General features: G+C 44.3%; 1 protein-coding gene across 4 annotated transcripts in view; it reads right to left on the reverse strand.

Moving 5' to 3' along the window:
* bcas3 (BCAS3 microtubule associated cell migration factor) overlaps positions 1 to 20,557 on the reverse strand; it is a 275,380-nt gene extending 254,823 nt beyond the window's left edge. For all 4 annotated transcript variants that reach the window (XM_068318311.1, XM_068318310.1, XM_068318312.1 and 1 more), the window contains exons 1-7: positions 20,437 to 20,557; positions 19,442 to 19,534; positions 18,840 to 18,894; positions 18,339 to 18,414; positions 17,236 to 17,342; positions 6,603 to 6,684; positions 4,833 to 4,905 (exon numbers count right to left, since the gene is read on the reverse strand). In XM_068318311.1, the coding sequence (XP_068174412.1) occupies positions 4,833 to 4,905; positions 6,603 to 6,684; positions 17,236 to 17,342; positions 18,339 to 18,414; positions 18,840 to 18,894; positions 19,442 to 19,512 (464 nt within the window). In that variant the 5' untranslated portion in view covers positions 19,513 to 19,534; positions 20,437 to 20,557. The remainder of the gene's footprint in view (positions 1 to 4,832; positions 4,906 to 6,602; positions 6,685 to 17,235; positions 17,343 to 18,338; positions 18,415 to 18,839; positions 18,895 to 19,441; positions 19,535 to 20,436) is intronic.
* Between the last annotated feature and the right edge of the window lie 776 nt (positions 20,558 to 21,333).

Consider the following 21,333-nt stretch of genomic DNA (forward strand, 5'->3'; position numbering starts at 1 on the left):
GGTTTAATTAAACCCAGCTGACGCTCCTCTATCTTCTGTCCAACAAATAGATTTCTTGATGCAAACAGAAAGGAAAGGTTTGAATTCTGGTCAAACAACCTATTAATTGCTCTGAACACAGAGGCCTAGCTTAGGAAAAGGAGCTGCGCTAAAGTTTTGAAAAGTCATTACTAATCATTTAGGCTGTCTGGAGTGTTTATATCCACCACTTCCAGCACTACCGAGTCTAATCTGACTTCCTATTTGCAGGGGGAAAACTGGCGAGGCAGAACACATTTTCGACAGACATAAAACAGACATTCAAGTCAAAATAAATGCTGCAGGCTGAAGCCTGAGCCCCAACGCTCGGTCCATGCACCCAACAAGTGTGGGCTTATGTTTGCGTGTGTGGGGCAGGGAAAAGGGGGAAGTGGAAGACCAGATTACAGCTCCACTCATTCCCATGGAGGGGTATGACAAAACTGCCCTGGAACGGTTCTATCTGCGTATTTCTCTAGTGGAAAATGTTCAGCAGAAGCTGAAGACAAACCTGAGACACCAGGAAGAAACGTTCACGTGGGTGCTGCTGTGCTCCAACACAGATGTCATCACAGACACCAAGTCACTGCAGCTTCGTGTAAAACCCCCATTACAGTCAGAGTCTGTAGGATTTCCCTTCTCCGAGGTCACAGCCATCCCACACACAATAGGGTTGGATGACATCAGCGTGTGCCCCCATGGGTGGTCGTAATGTGACAGCGAAGAACACCATAACCAACCTCATGGTGGATAAAAAGCATCACTTCTCCAAATCCTCTTAATCTGAGGCCTCGTTTTATACGAATGCTTGATGATTTCCATTTAATACACTTTAGAAGACGAATACGTCCGGTCAGCGCAGGAAGACCTGTAATGAAAATGCATTAAAACACAAGAGCTTACTGCCACATTGGACTGGTGTGTGTGTGTGTGTGTGTGTGTGTGTGTGTGTGTGTGTGTGTGTGTGTGTGTGTGTGTGTGCGTGCGTGCGTGTGTGTGAGCTAAGTGGAATCTATTGCTGCATCCATGTAATTAATAACCTGTGTTATTCCACCACAGGACCTGGCGTGATGTAAACGTGTGCTGTTTGGTGAACGTTCTGTTTGTTCGTACTCAGGATGTGAAAAGTGGGATGAGGTCCTTAACAATTACTGAACAGACATGAACACAGGATGCTGCTGCCCCATTAAAACACACATGAACTGATGACATAATTATAAACCAGATTAATGCTACAATAGAGGGCATCAGCCTGAATGGAGGTTGTTAATCTGATGCCTTCCTCTTGAAATTCTTGGGGTTGTCTTTGTTTTACAGTATTTGCCCCACTATAAGGCGCACCTAAAAGCCTATAATTTTCTCATGTGCGCCTTATGATCACGTCTTATATATGAAATAAATTATAAAATAAACAATTCATTAAAGGTGCGCCTTATAATCCATAATCCTTATAAGATACTGTAATTTAAATGTGTTGGATGGACTCAGACACCCGACAGTAGCAGCCGGTCTGGTGTTACATCTACAGCCAGGACAATAAAAAGGTTTAGTTTGCTTCTCTACATTTACACCATTTCAACAAAACTATTTATTGCCCCCATGAGACCATAAGAGTGTAAGGAATCTGATCGGTGGGCAGCCCCCCCTAGGAGTAAATCGGGGTTCAGTATCCTGCTCCGGCATGTCGATGTAGGACACGACCCCCCCTACTGAGGCAAAGCCACAACCCCTGTAGCCCATGTTTGAGCCGCATTATCAAAGCACCACATGTAAAGCTCATGTTCTAGAGAAGCAGAAATAAAATCACAAAGACATCCACGTTCCGTCTTCACACTGGATTATTAAACTACAACCTTTAATGGTTACCTCCACTGAAGTATGATGGGGTTTTCCTCTCACTCTTTTTCTTTTCTTTTCTTTTCTCCACTGCTACTGACAAATTGTCCGTTTTCATGTAAATCTGACATACATTACTATCACAGATGAGACAAAAGCAGAAGAAGCTGCTGATGAATAAGTAAAGTAAATGTTGATTATGTGATATAAAGGCGAGAATAACGACATCATGGTTCTCTAGAAACTTCACTTTAAAAAGGCTGATGGGTGACGACAAACTGATTCTTTTCTGATTTTTTCCCCCCATTTCAAATTTGTCTCTGACAATTCAGAACACAAGATAATTAATTTAAATCTAATTGTGAGGCTTCTCATTCTGCAGGGATGCTCCTTTTAATCCATTGTGACTCTTTACTACAGTGTTCTCAACCCCTAAAGGAAAGACAAAATCTATTTGAGAGCAGTAATAAATTTCACAGTGAAGGTGTTTCCACAATTTTGCACGTTTGCTTTGTCCATTATCAAAATGCAGCTGATTCAGTCTCTGTTAAACCATAAATCTACACACTAAAAGTAGATTTTTGCATTCAAACAAATGGAATAACTACAAATCCGCAGCACACACTACATCCTTCAGACGGACGGACACTTCAAACTATATTTCATGACATAATGTGTCTCTGGTTGGGAACATTATGGGACAAAAAAAACAAGAAAATGGGAGGAAAACTTTGAAGGTACAAGTTGACCCCGGGGCCGTGTCCTGATGCGTAGCCACAAGCGCCGGCGCTGACAGGCACGACACAGCGACCGTGATCTCTGCTCAGGTCGTTCATCTGCAGCGACGGCCAGAGGAGCGTATTTAGACGTAATGCTCTTGGTGAAAGAGGACTATATTGGTTAAAAGGAAAGCGGACCGCAGCATCTGGAGATGTTGTGACGGGTTGGAAATGTCACTGACAGTTCCCAAAGCGTGGAGAACAAAGCCCGGTTATTCATCACTGAACTTTTGCCCAATGCTTATGTGCGCTCAGACACCCACAAACACTTACGCTGTCACTGCCATAAAATGCACGTTCAGAGGGGAGAGCGACCGTCAGCCTCTTACAGTTTAATACCTGTGGATGTAATAAAGTGACTAAAAATAATAACAGCAAGCAGGGAGAGGAAACAGAAATCTTTTTTTTTTTTTTTTTTACATAAGGGTCTGCAATGGTCCCAGTATTATTTGCTAATTCCCAAAGCCCACTGGCACCAGTGCAGCCAGTCACAGCGACTCACATGCAGCTTTACTGTCAAGAAAAGCACCAGATCCATACATTGTTTGGACTTAACGCATAAGCCTTTCCATTGATAAAATGAAGTTGAGTTTGCCTGGATGGAAATCCACAAGTACAGGGCTTCAGCACACACATGCTTTTTCCCTTCTCTGGTTTTCCTTTAATTTGCAAATCTTGTAATCTAAGCCTAGAGCTGACTGAACCGACTTCTAAACCAGCACCGCTGTAGCAGCCAAGGCTCCAATCTGTTTTCCATTTAAGTGTCAAGCCGGCATCCTTTTTGGTGGTTGACAAAATCTGTTATTTGAAAATGATTATATGCTAAAAATTGTGTGAGGACCTTAGTAAGTTTAAGAACAGGCCCAATGGAAAGTACTGCGCCACACCCGGAAGCATTTTTCCTTCTCGTCTATGACCATAGTGTTATTTACCAAGCACTTCTGCCGGGGGGGGGGGACCAGGCTGTGTCATTCAGCCAGGGGTCAGGGTTTCTGCTTTTCAACACAGCGCATGTTTTCAGCATTAGTGTCGAGCGACGCCTGGATGATGGGCCAAACCGTCAGAACGCTGCCTGTCTCCGTGTCAGTGAGGACATAGGAAAAGCAGAAGCCGCGGCGTCAGAGAGACATGGGAGGCGGTCCCTGGAAAACATCAAGAAGGTGGTCTCCATCCCGACCCGAACCAAGACAGACTTCCTTATTTCATTTCCCGAGGAGGATATATTGAGTTAAATGTTGTGCTGCTCTGGAAGAGCGGCGTAAGTGAGTGGAGGGGGAGAGGGCGGGGCTGAGTGTGGAGAGGTGCCTCCTGGTCTGTCACTCCTTAAATTCACTTTATTCTAATCCACAAAGACATTACATTCCTCCGACCCACTGAGGGGACCCACTGTTCATCCTACGGCGTTCAGGTGCCATCGCCCCTGAGGATCTGACTCGCCGCCGCTAAGCCCTCGCCGCCGGCGGGGCTCCAGACGGGCGATGAGGGGGCTTCAGACGGACGTGTCGGTGCCCCGTGATGCCTCTCAGTATTAACAGAAAATGTCTTTCAGATGGAGCGGATAGACGTTACAAACCAAAACGCTCTCCATTTCATCCTACACGTCATGAAGACAAAACGCTTTCAGCAGCACACAGATCGTACTTCAGTCCACCAGACTGGATGCGTCCCCAGAACCCACCCCCATAGAAAAACCCAGCTGGGAGCTCTGAACAGGACCGGTCTGATTCTGATTGGTTGTCTGTGCCAAATGTTTCTGACCACCTCCTCGGGCCTCGGATGCGATCTGTGCCAGAGGACAGGTGAGATACCAGTTTAACGCAGGACCACAGGACAGACGTCCCAGTTCTCGTCTAACATTACAGTAAACATCTGCATAACGCTTCAGGCACATGCTCGATGATTCAGGGGCATGTTCTCACCAACGAGCAGCTCAAGTCAAAACACTGCAAAATCACAACATTTCTCTCATTTATCTTCATCCATTTTGTGAAGACTTAACGGTGCACCTTGTAGTGTGGAAAATACTGTATATTAAAACTATTTGTAATGCTAGAAATGTCATGTAAACACTCACTAAAGAAAGAAAACAGAACAGAATCAGGTCGGCAGCAGACGCACAGAGAAGCAGAGGGGTTTAGAAGGTGTCTGATCCGCCGAGAGATGAGGTGGGGTCAGCTCCACTAGCGTGAAGAAACTTACCCAGAAGACCCTGCGCTCTTGCAAACCCCCAGCAGGGGCCTCTTGTCAGCGAAGCTGTCCATCTTCAGAGGACCTGCGGAGGAAGAGGAGTCAGAGAGAGATGAAGAACAGAGTGATGAGCACACAACAAAGACACACATTCTTTAAATGAGCATGTGGGGCCTCTTGTGCTGCAGACCCTCCTTCAGCAGGCAGCCCATTACCCCGCCAGGAAACGTGCTGATTGCACTACTACTGTTGCCTTGTAATTAAATTACCCTCATGAAATACTCTTAATGAACTACAATTTTTTTTTCTCCAAAAACTGGCCTGACGACGCAACCAAAATATGAAAGCAGCATTTCAGCGTCATCCTCCGCTCTGTGATGGCGCCACACTTCAACGGAAAATAAAACGTAATAAACTCCACAGGACGTACAACACATGTTACAAAGGGGACGGAGATTTCCTTTTTATCTGCGTGTTTGTTTTGGGGTTTAAGGCTGGAATTACAGCACGGTAAAACCCCAGCAGGCACATTTATTAAAAAAAACCAACAAAACCTGGAGGAACATGTTGCATTAGGTGGACTGATCCTGTCTTTTCCTTGATTGTCTCCGTCTTGAAGATGGACGGCGGATCAGGGGATTGAGCGGATGGGGTCGCTTAGACTGAAGAAGATGTTACCCTTTAGAGGACTGTAATTTGAGGCTCGGCAGTAATCAGCCTGAATTCCTGCGGTGTGGCGTGAGAGCGAAGGAGCGCTCCACACAGGCCCAACACATCCTCTGTTTTTTAAGGCTTCTGTCATCAGAGACGGTTCCCGGTAAACATATGGAGCTGGAACACGCGTGTGACGCTCACAGGCTTGAAACGCAGCATTTAATGAAGTCGAACCTTGATTTGATTACGACCTTTTACGGACGGTAATTGAAGCTAACGTGGACCTCTGCTTGTTTCATGTAACGGAGCCACCTGGTGCTCGCGTGGACACACTAGAGCGTGACTTTTCTTACAGTTCTGCAGTGAAATAGACATCTACTCACACAGGGCTGAGTACATGTAATTATATAGGTTAATTATGTGCATTTTTATGGGTGAAGGAAACAGTGCTGTTGCACTTTGCACAACAAGGGAAGCCGTCAGACGCATAAACTTGCATCTGCTGCCCTGACGGAACCTCACTGCTGGAGGAAAGGGGAGCCTCATTAGAATCAACACCTATTTTCGGGTCCTTCCAGCTCTGCCCGCCCACGGCCTTCACCCCAGACAATAGGGCTTTTAATGGACGACCACAGTGCAACACTGTGTTCACCCCAGCAGATCGCAATCAGCGTCCTTCTCTCTCACATCACGATTCATATTTATGTTCTGCAGAGGACTGATGTCCTCGTGTCGGACGACGTGCTGCTTCTGATTACCGCGCTTTGCTTTCATCTGCTTCCAGCGTCCTTTAAATGCTGTCATTGTACGCCGCCGAAGGCCACGACACGTCCAGAACACACAGAATAAAATGAGATGAAGCAGGAAGCAGCAGAGGCTACGCTACGTGCTAGCTTTCACAGCAGTGACTGACACCTGCAGAGGTGGAACCATCGCGTCTGGAGAGGATGTGATCAGCAGAACCACCACCCGGCTGCGTACCTTAGAAACCTTCTAAGGTACGCTTAAAGGCAGCTCCTTGAATGCTGTTGGAATGTAAAAGGACGTGAGGCAGCACCACAAACAGGCAGAGGGGAGAGGAACCCCCCCCCCCTGGAACATGGCATGGAGGTGAATGAAGGTACTTACTGACGTGAGGAGCAGGCAGAATGCGAGCAGCTCGGACCGGACCGTGTCTCACCGAGAACAGCTCCTGGGCTTCACCTGCCAACTGGAGGAAACGGTGGTGATCAGACCAGAGCATCACCACGTTTCCTGTGTGGTGAACAGGCAGCTGGTGTTCAGACGCTCACGTTTTGTGTCTGCGTTCTGAAAATCAAAGATAGACTCGGGGAAAACTAGGTTTTTTTTCTAAACTAGTTCATTCAAAGAAAAGATGGAAGGAAGAGGAGAGGAAGAGGAAGAGGAAGAGGAGAGGAAGAGGAAAAGGAAGAGGAGAGGAAGGGAAGACGCATCAAACCCACCAGGACTACCTGAAGCTCCACTCTTTACCTGAGTCTAGTCATCCAGCCACGTGGTTCTAGAAGACACCACCATAATCATCTTCTCTACAGCCACTCCTCCACCTAGTGGGTCACGGGGGTTGCTGGAGCCTAACCCAGCTTGTACCCAGGATACACCGCCAGGCGCACAGACAAACAACCACCCACACACACACTCCCAACTACTAACAATTCTGAGCAACCGGTTCACCTCAGCTGTGTGTTTGTGGAGGTGGGAGGACCCCCCAGAGACGAGGGGAGAACATACAAACTCCATACAGAATCCAGATCCTTTTTGCTACGAGGCGACGGGGCTACCAACTGCCCCCGTGTCACACAGCAGTTCACCCCCCATGAACGGAGCGACGACACAGCCTCAAAACCACAGAACATTAACAAACATGAAGACTGGGACTCAGTTCCAATCACATGAAGGTGTGACAGCATGAATGTATGACTGTATGATAGTATGACTGTATGACTGTATGACAGCATGACAGCATGACTGTATGACAGTATGACTGTATGACGGTATGACTGTATGACAGCATGACAGCATGACTGTATGACTGTATGACAGCATGACTGTATGACTGTATGACTGTATGACTGTATGACAGCATGACTGTATGACAGTATGACTGTATGACTGTATGACTGTATGACAGCATGACTGTATGACTGTATGACTGTATGACTGTATGACTGTATGACAGCATGACAGCATGACTGTATGACAGTATGACTGTATGACGGTATGACTGTATGACAGCATGACAGCATGACTGTATGACTGTATGACAGCATGACTGTATGACTGTATGACTGTATGACTGTATGACTGTATGACTGTATGACTGTATGACTGTATGACAGCATGACAGCATGACTGTATGACTGTATGACTGTATGACGGCATGACGGCATGACTGTATGACGGTATGACTGTATGACAGCATGACAGCATGACTGTATGACTGTATGACAGCATGACTGTATGACTGTATGACTGTATGACTGTATGACAGCATGACAGCATGACAGCATGACTGTATGACTGTATGACTGTATGATTGTATGACTGTATGACTGTATGACAGTATGACTGTATGACGGTATGACGGTATGACTGTATGACAGCATGACTGTATGACAGTATGACTGTATGACGGTATGACTGTATGACAGCATGACTGTATGACTGTATGACTGTATGACTGTATGACGGTATGACTGTATGACAGCATGACTGTATGACTGTATGACTGTATGACTGTATGACTGTATGACGGTATGACGGTATGACTGTATGACTGTATGACTGTATGACTGTATGACTGTATGACGGTATGACGGTATGACGGTATGACGGTATGACTGTATGACTGTATGACTGTATGACTGTATGGCAGCATGACTGTATGACAGCATGACTGTATGACTGTATGACTGTATGACAGCATGACAGCATGACTGTATGACAGTATGACTGTATGACGGTATGACGGTATGACTGTATGACAGCATGACTGTATGACAGTATGACTGTATGACGGTATGACTGTATGACAGCATGACTGTATGACAGCATGACTGTATGACGGTATGACTGTATGACAGCATGACTGTATGACTGTATGACTGTATGACTGTATGACTGTATTACGGTATGACGGTATGACGGTATGACTGTATGACAGCATGACAGCATGACAGCATGACTGTATGACTGTATGACTGTATGACTGTATGACTGTATGACAGCATGACAGCATGACAGCATTACTGTATGACTGTATGACAGCATGACAGCATGACTGTATGACTGTATGACTGTATGACTGTATGACTGTATGACTGTATGACTGTATGACAGCATGACAGCATGACTGTATGACTGTATGACTGTATGACTGTATGACAGCATGACGGCATGACTGTATGACGGTATGACTGTATGACAGCATGACAGCATGACTGTATGACTGTATGACAGCATGACTGTATGACTGTATGACTGTATGACTGTATGACAGCATGACAGCATGACAGCATGACTGTATGACTGTATGACTGTATGACTGTATGACTGTATGACTGTATGACAGTATGACTGTATGACGGTATGACGGTATGACTGTATGACAGCATGACTGTATGACAGTATGACTGTATGACGGTATGACAGCATGACTGTATGACTGTATGACTGTATGACGGTATGACTGTATGACAGCATGACTGTATGACTGTATGACTGTATGACTGTATGACGGTATGACGGTATGACGGTATGACGGTATGACGGTATGACTGTATGACTGTATGACTGTATGGCAGCATGACTGTATGACAGCATGACTGTATGACTGTATGACGGTATGACTGTATGAAAGCATGACTGTATGACTGTATGACTGTATGACTGTATGACTGTATGACGGTATGACGGTATGACGGTATGACGGTATGACGGTATGACTGTATGACAGCATGACAGCATGACAGCATGACTGTATGACTGTATGACTGTATGACTGTATGACTGTATGACTGTATGACGGTATGACGGTATGACTGTATGACAGCATGACAGCATGACTGTATGACTGTATGACTGTATGACTGTATGACAGTATGACTGTATGACAGCATGACTGTATGACAGCATGACTGTATGACAGCATGACTGTATGACAGTATGACTGTATGACAGCATGACTGTATGACTGTATGACAGCATGACTGTATGACGGTAAGACTGTATGACTGTATGACTGTATGACAGCATGACTGTATGACTGTATGACAGCATGACTGCATGACTGTATGACAGCATGACTGTATGACGGTATGACTGTATGACTGTATGACTCTATGGCAGTATGACAGCATGACTGTATGACTGTATGACAGCATGACTGTATGACAGCATGACTGTATGACTGTATGACAGCATGACTGTATGACGGTATGACAGTATGACAGCATGACAGCATGACTGTATGACTGTATGACTGTATGACAGTATGACTGCATGACTGTATGACTGTATGACAGTATGACAGCATGACAGCATGACTGTATGACTGTATGACAGCATGACAGTATGACAGTATGACTGTATGACAGCATGACTGCATGACTGCATGACTGTATGACTGCATGACTGTATGAAGGTAAGACTGTATGACTGTATGACAGCATGACAGCATGACTGTATGACGGTATGACAGTATGACAGCATGACTGTATGACTGTATGACAGCATGACAGCATGACTGTATGACTGTATGACTGTATGACAGCATGACTGTATGACTGTATGACTGTATGACAGCATGACTGTATGACGGTATGACAGTATGACAGCATGACAGCATGACTGTATGACTGTATGACTGTATGACAGTATGACTGCATGACTGTATGACTGTATGACAGCATGACAGCATGACTGTATGACTGTATGACTGTATGACAGTATGACTGCATGACTGTATGACTGTATGACAGTATGACAGCATGACAGCATGACTGTATGACTGTATGACTGTATGACAGCATGACAGTATAACAGTATGACTGTATGACAGCATGACAGCATGACAGCATGACAGCATGACAGCATGACTGTATGACGGTATGACGGTATGACAGTATGACAGCATGACAGCATGACTGCATGACTGTATGACTGTATGACTGTATGACAGTATGACTGCATGACTGTATGACTGTATGACAGTATGACAGCATGACAGCATGACTGTATGACTGTATGACAGCATGACAGCATGACAGCATGACAGTATGACAGCATGACTGTATGACGGTATGACAGTATGACAGCATGACAGCATGACTGTATGACTGTATGACTGTATGACAGTATGACTGCATGACTGTATGACTGTATGACAGTATGACAGCATGACAGCATGACTGTATGACTGTATGACAGCATGACAGTATGACAGTATGACAGTATGACTGTATGACAGCATGACTGCATGACTGCATGACTGTATGACTGCATGACTGTATGAAGGTAAGACTGTATGACTGTATGACAGCATGACAGCATGACTGTATGACGGTATGACAGCATGACAGCATGACTGTATGACTGTATGACTGTATGACAGCATGACTGTATGACTGTATGACAGCATGACTGTATGACGGTATGACAGTATGACAGCATGACAGCATGACTGTATGACTGTATGACTGTATGACAGTATGACTGCATGACTGTATGACTGTATGACAGTATGACAGCATGACAGCATGACTGTATGACTGTATGACTGTATGACAGCATGACAGTATAACAGTATGACTGTATGACAGCATGACTGCATGACTGTATGACTGCATGACTGTATGAAGGTAAGACTGTATGACTGTATGACAGCATGACAGCATGACAGCATGACAGCATGACGGTATGACAGTATGACTGTATGACAGCATGACTGTATGACTGTTTGACTGTATGAACAGCAAGGACTACTGCTGGTCTCAGATGGGAGCACATTAGTGGTTCCTGTGAAGAATTCAGTGGAAAAAGGTGTGTGTGTGTGTGTGTGTGTGTGTGTGTGTGTGTGTGTGTGTGTGTGTGTGTGTGTGTGTGTGTGTGTGTGTGTGTGTGTTATCTTTTCAATCAATTTATGATTGTTGGGCTTCTGGAAAGCATACATTTTAATTGTATTATACTACAATAATCTGAATGGGATTAATTTCAGATTCCCTGTTCCCTTGATGATAGAGGATATCAGGTATCCTCAGTGGGTACTGGGACACGGTGAAGTCTGCTGGTCGGACCATCTCTGTCTCTACCTTCACTGTAAGCTTCTGAGCACCGGCTGGGGATTCAAACCAATGCTCACTCACTGGCTGCAATGCATTCTGGTCATCTCCACCATACATTTGCATTTCCTCATCCTTTTCCTTCTCTTAGAGCTCATGTTGAAATACAACCAGTTTACGTTTACAATGGAACTGGAACGCCAACAAATATATTTTCCCATAATAAGAAACTACAACGACAGCATTAATAGTGTGTGTTTGTTGGTACAGAACATACCAATACATATTGATCCAAATCCATTCACCTGGTTTTCTGGAACATTTAACCAAGAACACCATTTTTATCTAAACTAACTTAAATTTCTTTGTTGCCTAATTGAACCAGAGCGGACCAGTGTGTTTGGTATTAGAGTCCACTTCAGGTGTCAACGTTATATTCTAAATTCATGAAATACACATGGACTATATGCATAGCTGAGCTTACATTATAAATATGGATATGAGCAGCTATGAGAATGTGGACATGTTCAAAAGCAAAGACCCACCTTTTAAACATGGCTTTTAACTAAAAATGTATTTATTTCTTTAACTTTTTATTATTATTATTACTTTTAACCTTTCAGTCTGGTTCTTAATTGAATATTATTTATTTTATTAATCACAGATTGATTTATTTTACTTTGTTAGACTGTTTCTAAATGGAATTGTATTTATTTGATTACTTTTACCTCTTTAGTCTGGTCTCTAACCTTATTTATTTATTACTTTTAATTATTGGATTTTAGTTTATACAGTCATCTTTTATCTCCATATCGATTAACTTCTCTCTGGTGTTTCCTCACTTCACAGTGGCGAGTGTAGGACAGCGATTCCTCTATTTTGTGACCTTCTCAGTGTTTTTAAATTAATGTGTGTGTGTGTGTGTGTGTGTGTGTGTGTGTGTGTGTGTGTGTGTGTGTGTGTGTGTGTGTGTGTGTGTGTGTGTGTGTGTGTGTGTGTGTGTGTGTGTGTGTGTTTGCTGGGGAAGAGGGGGGATTTTCTTGTGTAAACTGTTTTTGTATTGTTTTTATGTAAAGCACTTTGGGATGCTCATTTAATATGAAAAGCGCTTTATAAATAAAGTTTGGTTGATTGAATGATTGTATGAATTAGATACCCCTATGCTGTGCCCTGCTCCGCCCTAACATGACCACTGACAGGTGATGGTTTTCTCCTTGTGGAGCCAGTTGATGTCAGAAGCAAGAAAAATCAGGAAAAATTAAAGATGTCAGGGAAAATGTTCCTTGATGCTCCCGTTGCATTCTGGTCCTTCTCCACACGTATCAAACACCTGACAAACTGTTAAAAGTGTGCATTATACAATAAACAGACATAACAGAGAAGAACAATGTGTGGGGGGGGGGGTCAGTGGCAGCATGTTATTTTTAAGTGCAGAATGCCCCACTTTCTCTGTGTTGCGTTAAACGACGGTGAACCTGCGTTATCGCTCTAGCAGCGCTGTAATCTGTTTGCTCTAAGTCGTTAAACCCATCTGAAGGGATGATCGCTCTTTTGTGCAATTAGTAGCCTTTTCAAAGTGGCGGATTTGGAGCTGTGTTTTTATTCAGAGTGCTTGAGGCGCGGTGGTGGATTAACACCGGGACAGGAGCAGGTTCTACCAGCACTGACATCAGGAATAAAAGGAGGCTGGCAGCAGGGCGGGATTCCGGCAAATGGAACTGCGAGGGGGAATAATGGAATTTGCTGGATTAAAATGAGAATGGGGGGGTTGGAGGTTAATGCTCCGGGTTATTGTGCATTACCCCAGCGCTCATCCTCGCCTTACACGGCTCCATGTGACAACATTCCTGCCATTACATTAGTGGCACAGCCTTTGCATTATGCCAGATTGCTTCTCAAAGTCGATGCAGTTCTCCATGAGATTCATTTCATTGGAGGCTTGGTGGGTTTTTATTTGGAATCCCAGTGTCTGCTCTTCTGTTTTAATCTCCCAAATGTAATGCTGTAAGCTGTGAACAGACCTGTGGGCCATATTCACAAGTGAGTGCGTTCACTCTCACACAGCGCCGACATATTGGAGCGTCGGAGGGAGCAGGTGGTTCAGGGATCACACGCTACACACGCTACACACGCTGGGGCACCGGGTTCCACGCTGCTGAGCGGCACAACCAACTCCAACAACATCCCGCGACACCCCTGAGTCAACATCTGACCCCGGTCATCAACATTTGATGAGGTCATCATCTCATCTTCATCCCCTTTGCTGCCGGAGTAGAGTGTTCTTTGTTTCATCGTTCTGTCTGCAACAGACGGACAGACGGACACCGACTGTTACAATACATCACCGCTTTGAAGCGGGATGTAATAAAGTCAGGATTCCATCCCGGGGCCACGCCCTCAGTCAGCTGACCCAGAAGCGAGGGAGCGCCTCACACTCGTGACAGACGTCATAGGTCACAGCTGAAGCTGCTTTCACACATTTAAATATCCCTCAAGAAAGTTCTCCAACAGACTGTTTAAGGAACATTTATAAAATGAGATTTCACTCTGTAGAACACTCATCTGTCTGAAGTGAATTTTTACGGGCCCCTAGTGTGTTCTGTATTTGTTTCAGGGGCCTGTACATAATGTTAAAAAAATGCATGTCTAACACACTGATATGCATGTGTAGCTTGAGTGGAAAAATAAATAATATTAATAAATAATAATAAATAAAGTTGAATGTAATCTGTAATTGTTAATAAATCGATTAAAAAACACAAGAAAAACCCCTCAAATAATGAAAACTCAAAACAGGAGCTGGACGACCAGCTTCCCACGCCGGACCCCCCAGCAGGAAAACTGTTTGAGGACGAGCACAAGGTGAACCCTGAAGGTCATGCACCCGTCACCCCCCCAGGTAAGACCTCGTCAGGCTTCCACATTACATTAGTGAGGCGTGTCCAGGTCTGAGCCTAAGAACACGTCCGATCCATCCTCCTCAGTGAGGCTCCAACCCTCAGCAGCAGGAAATGGAGAGAGGAGCCTTGAGGAGGACGTGAATGCGAACAGCTTCCTATTAAAACCATCAATTCGTAATGATGCTGCAAGATCCTTGAGGGGGAGTAAGTCATCCCCCAGCGCTGAGCACCTGAACTCTATTAACACACATCAACAAGTTACAACCTCTGCAGGGAACCAGGATAAACCCTGAACTGTGAGCTGCAGAACCTTCATCCATCAGGTCGTATGTTCTATTTCTCAGGTCGTCCAGCGACACCCGCTGCAGACACTCCTCATCCAAACAGCTCATTTCACCTCAACACGTGCGCAGACAGACAGTTAGTCCCCGACAGTCTGCCTCTTATCAGGCGGCGGCGGACGACACCTCTCTGGCGTGAGGCGACACTAATCTACATCAGCTCAGCAGCTCCGTCAGCGTCAACACGCCCGGTTACACGTCCCCGTCTAACACGTGTGAGCACCGGCGTGTTGGCGCTCCGGCGGGCCATTACAGAGGGTGTTGGCGCAGCAACTGTCACAAACACTTCACAGCCACTCGAGAGCCGGAGACCGAGGCTCCTCCAGTGCTTACTTAAAGCCCTGTGAAAAAACACAGCCCAGAAACGTCCCGTAAACTTTCAAAACTGAAAGAAAAACAAAGAGGAAGGACGCGGCGTGATAAGAGGCCGCGCCGCGCCGTGCAAATCACAACTGGGGTGCAGCTGGAAAGTGAGAGGAGCCTCCACAAAGCTGGCATTTACGCTGGGCGTGTTGAGTGTGGCTGGAGCATCTGTTACCCGCCGTAATAACAGCAGCAGGAAGGCCGCTAGCGGCGCGGCGGCCACATCACAGCGGCCAATGAGGACGCTCACAGGTAGAGGACGAGTGTGTCGCCGCCGCCGCCCCGTCGTGTTTACAGAGAGGCCGCCTGGAGGCCGTGCCGTGTTCACATCTCACAGCAAGTTTGTGTGTTTCAGTCACAGCCCCCCACATGAAAGTCGATACTTGGCTAGCAAAGCATTATGGGTAGTGACTAAGAAGGCTAATGATTTTCAGGAATGATTCTGAGGACATGAATTTGCCGTTTGTACTTGTGAAAGGTCGTGGTCGGACGGCGTTGTCATGTTTTACAGCATGAAAGAAAAAATGACTCAGAAGTGCACTTTCTGGATTTTTTTTGTCTTCACTGGGGTGCAGACAGCCAAAAAAAAAAGAAGGGCAGAATAAGTTGGGGGGGGCTGCTGGAGTGCACAGTATCCTGGGTAGAACTGGTTCCAATGTTTTGACCCAATGTTATTTAGATTTATGTGTAAGAGAATGAACAGCTAATTTATTTTTGGTAAATTTTGGGATAAGGTTCGGATTTAAGGAAAAAAAACTCCAAGGAGAATCCAGACGAGGAGACAAATGAAGGAAAAAAGTAATGAGATGTTAAGGAGTTAACGAGTGAAAGATGATTAAAGCTCTGGGATTGAATCATGAACATGATGACAAACCAGAAGTGATCCAGGTTTGATTTGTTTGTGAGTCAGAGGTGACTCAAAACAAGTCCAGCAGACTCGTTCTGAGCTGAGCTGAGGGGGACGTCCACAAGTGTCCATTCTGTGGTCCACAGCGCCATCTAGTGGACACGTCTGCACATCTACAGGACCGCAGTGTAAAGGTGAAAGGGGGCGATGGAAAACGGATCCCAGGAAAATTTAATAACTCCACCTCTGATGTTCCCTGAGCAGAACATCTGTTTTCAACTCAGCCTCCATTATACTTTATGCATCGACATTATATGTGTTTGGACAAAACTTGTACCATAGCAATATAAAAGAAACGTAGAGTAATCCAGTACGACTCATTAACTTTGATGTGTTCTGTATATATTATAATAAAATTTAAAAAAAGCTTTTTAGCTTGAATATTCATCTTAAAAATTAGGATTAATAACAATGCAGATTAGCTGGTTTAAAGCCTATTACATCATGGATCTCAATGAACCAACCCATCCAAACAGAACCATTACAACTTGAAAGAACAGGCAGTATATTTTGAATACTAAATATACATAGATTTAATGAAATGATTCTTCATTTTGAAGTGAAAATGGCCAAAGCATCCAGTGAAAACACGTTGAAGGAAACCCTATGAATTGTGTGACAAACAGCTGATTGTGTAACTACACAACGTAAGCATTTTAACTGACCGAGTTCAAAAGTCTGACTGCAATCTGGAGCTGACCCCAAGCCTGTGAGGACACGTCCAGACGGGCAACTCCATCGAGTAGGGAAACAGTGTAAAACATGGCTGGAGTGTGTGTTGTTTAAGGTTGTGTGAGTGTGTGTGAGGAGACAAGACCATGAAACTGAATCAGATAAGTTTGATTTAGGTTATAAATATTACAGAAATGTGAATTACATGAATGAGTTACGTTCCTCCCTCACCAGCAGACAGATGCGTTCAAACAGAACACGACTCGTTGGGGCGTGACTTACAGAGACGCTCCAGATCTGCATCCCGTCGGTGTAGCCAATCATGATGCAGAGAGGCGGGTCAGTGGTTCCGCTGTGCATCTCCAGAAACTCTGGATTCCGAGCCGTGTCTGCCAGCAGAAAACAATACGTTAAAAGACACCGAGTCATCTGACATTAGGAGACACCGTCACAAATAATTAAATCTGCTGCACAGTTGTGTTAATAACTACATGACCTCTGCATCATCTTTACATCGGTTTATATCAAATTGCAGTATTTTATTTTTTGATCGTCTTTTTCTATCCAGTTTGTGTCATAGCTCCAGATCCAAACTCAGTTTTGTCGTTTCATTGTCAGTGTTAAGAAATGTCTTCATTTGTGATGTAATGAAGGAACAGATGGAAGAGGGTGATCGACAACTCACAGCAGAGCTTAACCACTACTACTGTTTCTATTCTTTTATTACACACATCTTACAGTGGTGATAAATCCTCAGAGTCAAACCAACCAGCCAATGGGAAGATAGACAGATACACTGTATGTCAAATGTCATTTCATTTCACTGTTTGGGACTGTTTTGTCTTATAGTTGAATACTGAGTACATGGATTCATCACACTGACCTCAGGCTCATTAATCAATAAATTATCTATTTCACTCAGAAAGAATCGTTGTGTTTGATCCGTCTGTCCGAGACAACTGACATCGACTCGTCTTCAGACCTTTATCTGACAGAGGTCACGGGTTTCACTGGAGTCCATCCCAGCTGGCTACGGATGAGAGGTGGGCTACACCCCAGACAGGACGCCAGCTCATCACGGGGCCGTCTGTGTTTGATGTAAACCTATAATTGTTCTAATATTGTAGTATATTATTACCATAGTAGCAGTAGAAGTAGTAATACAGTAGTAATAGTAGAAAGAGTAGTAGTAAGATGAGTAGTAGGAGTACTAGTAGTAACAGTAGTAGTAGCAGTAGTAGTGGTGGTGGTAGTTGTATTAGTAGTAACAGTGGTAGTAGGAGGAGTGGTACTAGTAGCACTACTATCAGCTATAGTAGTTCTAGTAATACTGCTAGTACTAGTAGTATTTTTAACAGAGCCAGGCCTTGAGGGTCTCAACTTACCGTTGATGTCGGCTTTCTCAAATCGAACCCAAATGATTTTCTCTTTCTCGTCTGTAGGAGGCGCTCCAGTATACGCCTGTAGTTAAAAGCGAAGACAAGACAGGTGAATAAACAGACACATTATGCTTTAATCATATACTCATTCAAAACTTTTCACAAAATTCAGTTGACGAGACCAAAAAAATGGAAGCAATCAGTTTAGAACTGGAGGATTCTGTTCGCAGCAGATCCTAAAAAGACTCACATTAGCTCCTAAAGATCAGCTTCAGAAAGCTTCATCCGAAGGAGCTTGGACATCACTCTGTTTTTATGTTCCAAAATTAAAGTTTGTGTTTAGTTTTGCTATTTTTGCTTTGCTCTCGTTCGTGAGCGTTCGTATATCGCTGCCTCCCGTCTGAAGCAGGAAGGTTAGGAATGAAAATCGGACCTTACTGTCTGAGGAAATTCTCTGTATTTGACCACCCCCCCAGCAACACGTGTGATCTTTAAAAGATTGGTTACCTGAGGGACGACATCCTGCAGAAATGTGACCACGCTCTCCATGTAGGACTGTTCCCTGTGTGGCAGAAAGATCACGTCATCTCTATTATCATGTCCCCATGAAAACACTCCGTCTGCCCATCAAGGGCCATTTTCACAGGATTGTAACTAGACTCTCACTGACACAATGATCACAAGTGATATCGATAAATAAGTGATAAATGTATGCCATAGACATACATGCATACACGCAAATACACACCAGTATGATATTTTGTTACTAAGGAAGTGGAACAGCTGTAGGTAATACACAACATTTTAACATAACCTAGTAAATGATGTGTAATAATAAGCGTATAAAAAATTAAATGTGCAACCTGACAACATATTGCTGTGTGCATCTGTGTTTGAGTGTGTGTGTGTCTCCGATGCTCTGGAAAATTATTGGTGTTGTCTTTCTGTTGTTGACCAAGCTTTACTCATCAGTTTGTTGAATCTGTTGGAGTCAACAGCTCTGATGCTACAAACTGGAGTCTACACACTGGGATGTGCCCTGTTTGCCCCGTGGGAGAGGGCATCACACACATACTGAGGGTAAAGTGATCAGTGATCGCAGTGCTTACGTCGCAGCTTGTGCTCGAACCATAACCCCTCCTGCACAGCGACTAGGTCTGCGTGGAGAGTCTGATGCCATCTTGTCTCCTGCTCTTTTAATCCTGGAACAAATCAAAAGAGTGACACATGTCAGCAGCATACTGTACAATCTAAACAACTGTTTTATTCATGTCCTAATGACCAAAGACACCTCTGACTTTATAGCCTGTATAAATGAAGACGTCACCTTTCCCTTTGAGTCACCATACGGAATACTGACAGCACATTCTATGTGATTCTGCTTGACTGTTGAATCAGTCGTATACTGATCATTGATAAAGTCTCTAAATCCCTGTAAATGTTGTAGTATTCTAGATTTGTCAGATAATTATCAGGACAACAAACAAATCCTCACTCTACAGATGATAAAGGAACTGGAGGATGTGTGGTGCTGCAAAAACTCCAGACAGACGTGAAAAGTGATCTCAAGTCAGCAGCATATGGAAGCTCAGCATGGCTCACATCACAAACAGAAAACATCTGCAAGTTCTAAACCACCTATGGTCACAAACATCTACACAGACCAAAATGAACAGAGTTTTAAAGGTAAACAGTAACACGAACTAGAGCGGGAAGGTCCTCATGAGGGCCTGTTAACGCATGTGTTCGGTCATGCTAACAACACAAGCAGGTCACGTTGGCCGCTGGACGCGGGTTCGTTTGCATTACATCGTCAGCACTGTGTTATAACCGAAGCGTTACTGCTGAGCGTGGTGGTAACACACAATGAACAGGGAGGATGCGGTGATCAGAGGCTCTTCAGGTCACATCTGAGATGAGAGCTGCAGCAGAGAAACTCACCCAGAAGCCACGTTTACAAAATGTTTACAAAGCCAACGCGACTGGCTAAAGCTAGTTTCATTGTAATCCACTGAGCAAGCTAGCATTAGCCGACACGTCCCTTCAACAGTGATAAAACTACACAGCTGACGTCATTAATGAGACGTTAAATACCGGATATTACCGAGAAGTTTGTTCCGGGCCGCTGCCGTAACGAACCGAACTGCTGGATCCGGACTCCCGTGTTTCGTGTAGCCGCTAGCCGGACCGAACGCTTCACATGAATATCAAAACACAAACACTGGATTTACGGAACTGCGTTGTGTAACTATCAGCCAATCAGAGCACAGAATTCAACTCGTCAGCCCAATCACAAACCAGGAAGGGCGGAGTCGATCGCTGCGTCATCGGTCGACGTTGCGCCTTCAATAAAACTTTATTAGTTGTTTCACACACATTTTCATAGATAGATAGATAGATAGATAGATAGATACTTTATTAATCCCGGAGGAAATTGCATATATCCACTGCTCAGGCATTACTTAACAAATAATACTGGATAAACACCAGAAGAAAAGGAAACACTGACATCACAGGACATACCACAAGACATACATTACACTAACAGACAGGCACATGCAGCACTAACAGGACTTATATACTAAACTATAACTAAAAATATAAACAGTATAAAATTTAAAAATATTACAGTATTAAAATATAAACAGTATAAAATAAAATCTAAACAGTATAAAATTGAATTAAAATATAAAAAAACAGTATAAAAAATAAATAAATAAATTATATATATATATATACAACAGTATAAAATTAAATTTAAATTAAATTAAATCCATTTTCAACCCCGTGCTGACCTCGCCACCTCCCCCCCGCTCCTCCTGAGAGAGTCATTGTACCCCCTGATGGCACGGGGCACGAAGGAGGACCTCAGCCTCTCTGTGGAGGCGCTGTGTGACAGCAGTCTGCCGCTGAAGGTGCTTCTCTGCTGGGAGAAGGTGGTGTGTAGGGGGTGCCTGGTGTTGTTCATGATGGCCTTAATTTTAGACATGGTCCTGCTCTC

Source organism: Antennarius striatus, chromosome 6 (assembly GCF_040054535.1).
Source record: "Antennarius striatus isolate MH-2024 chromosome 6, ASM4005453v1, whole genome shotgun sequence".
Taxonomy (NCBI): Eukaryota; Metazoa; Chordata; class Actinopteri; order Lophiiformes; family Antennariidae; genus Antennarius; species Antennarius striatus.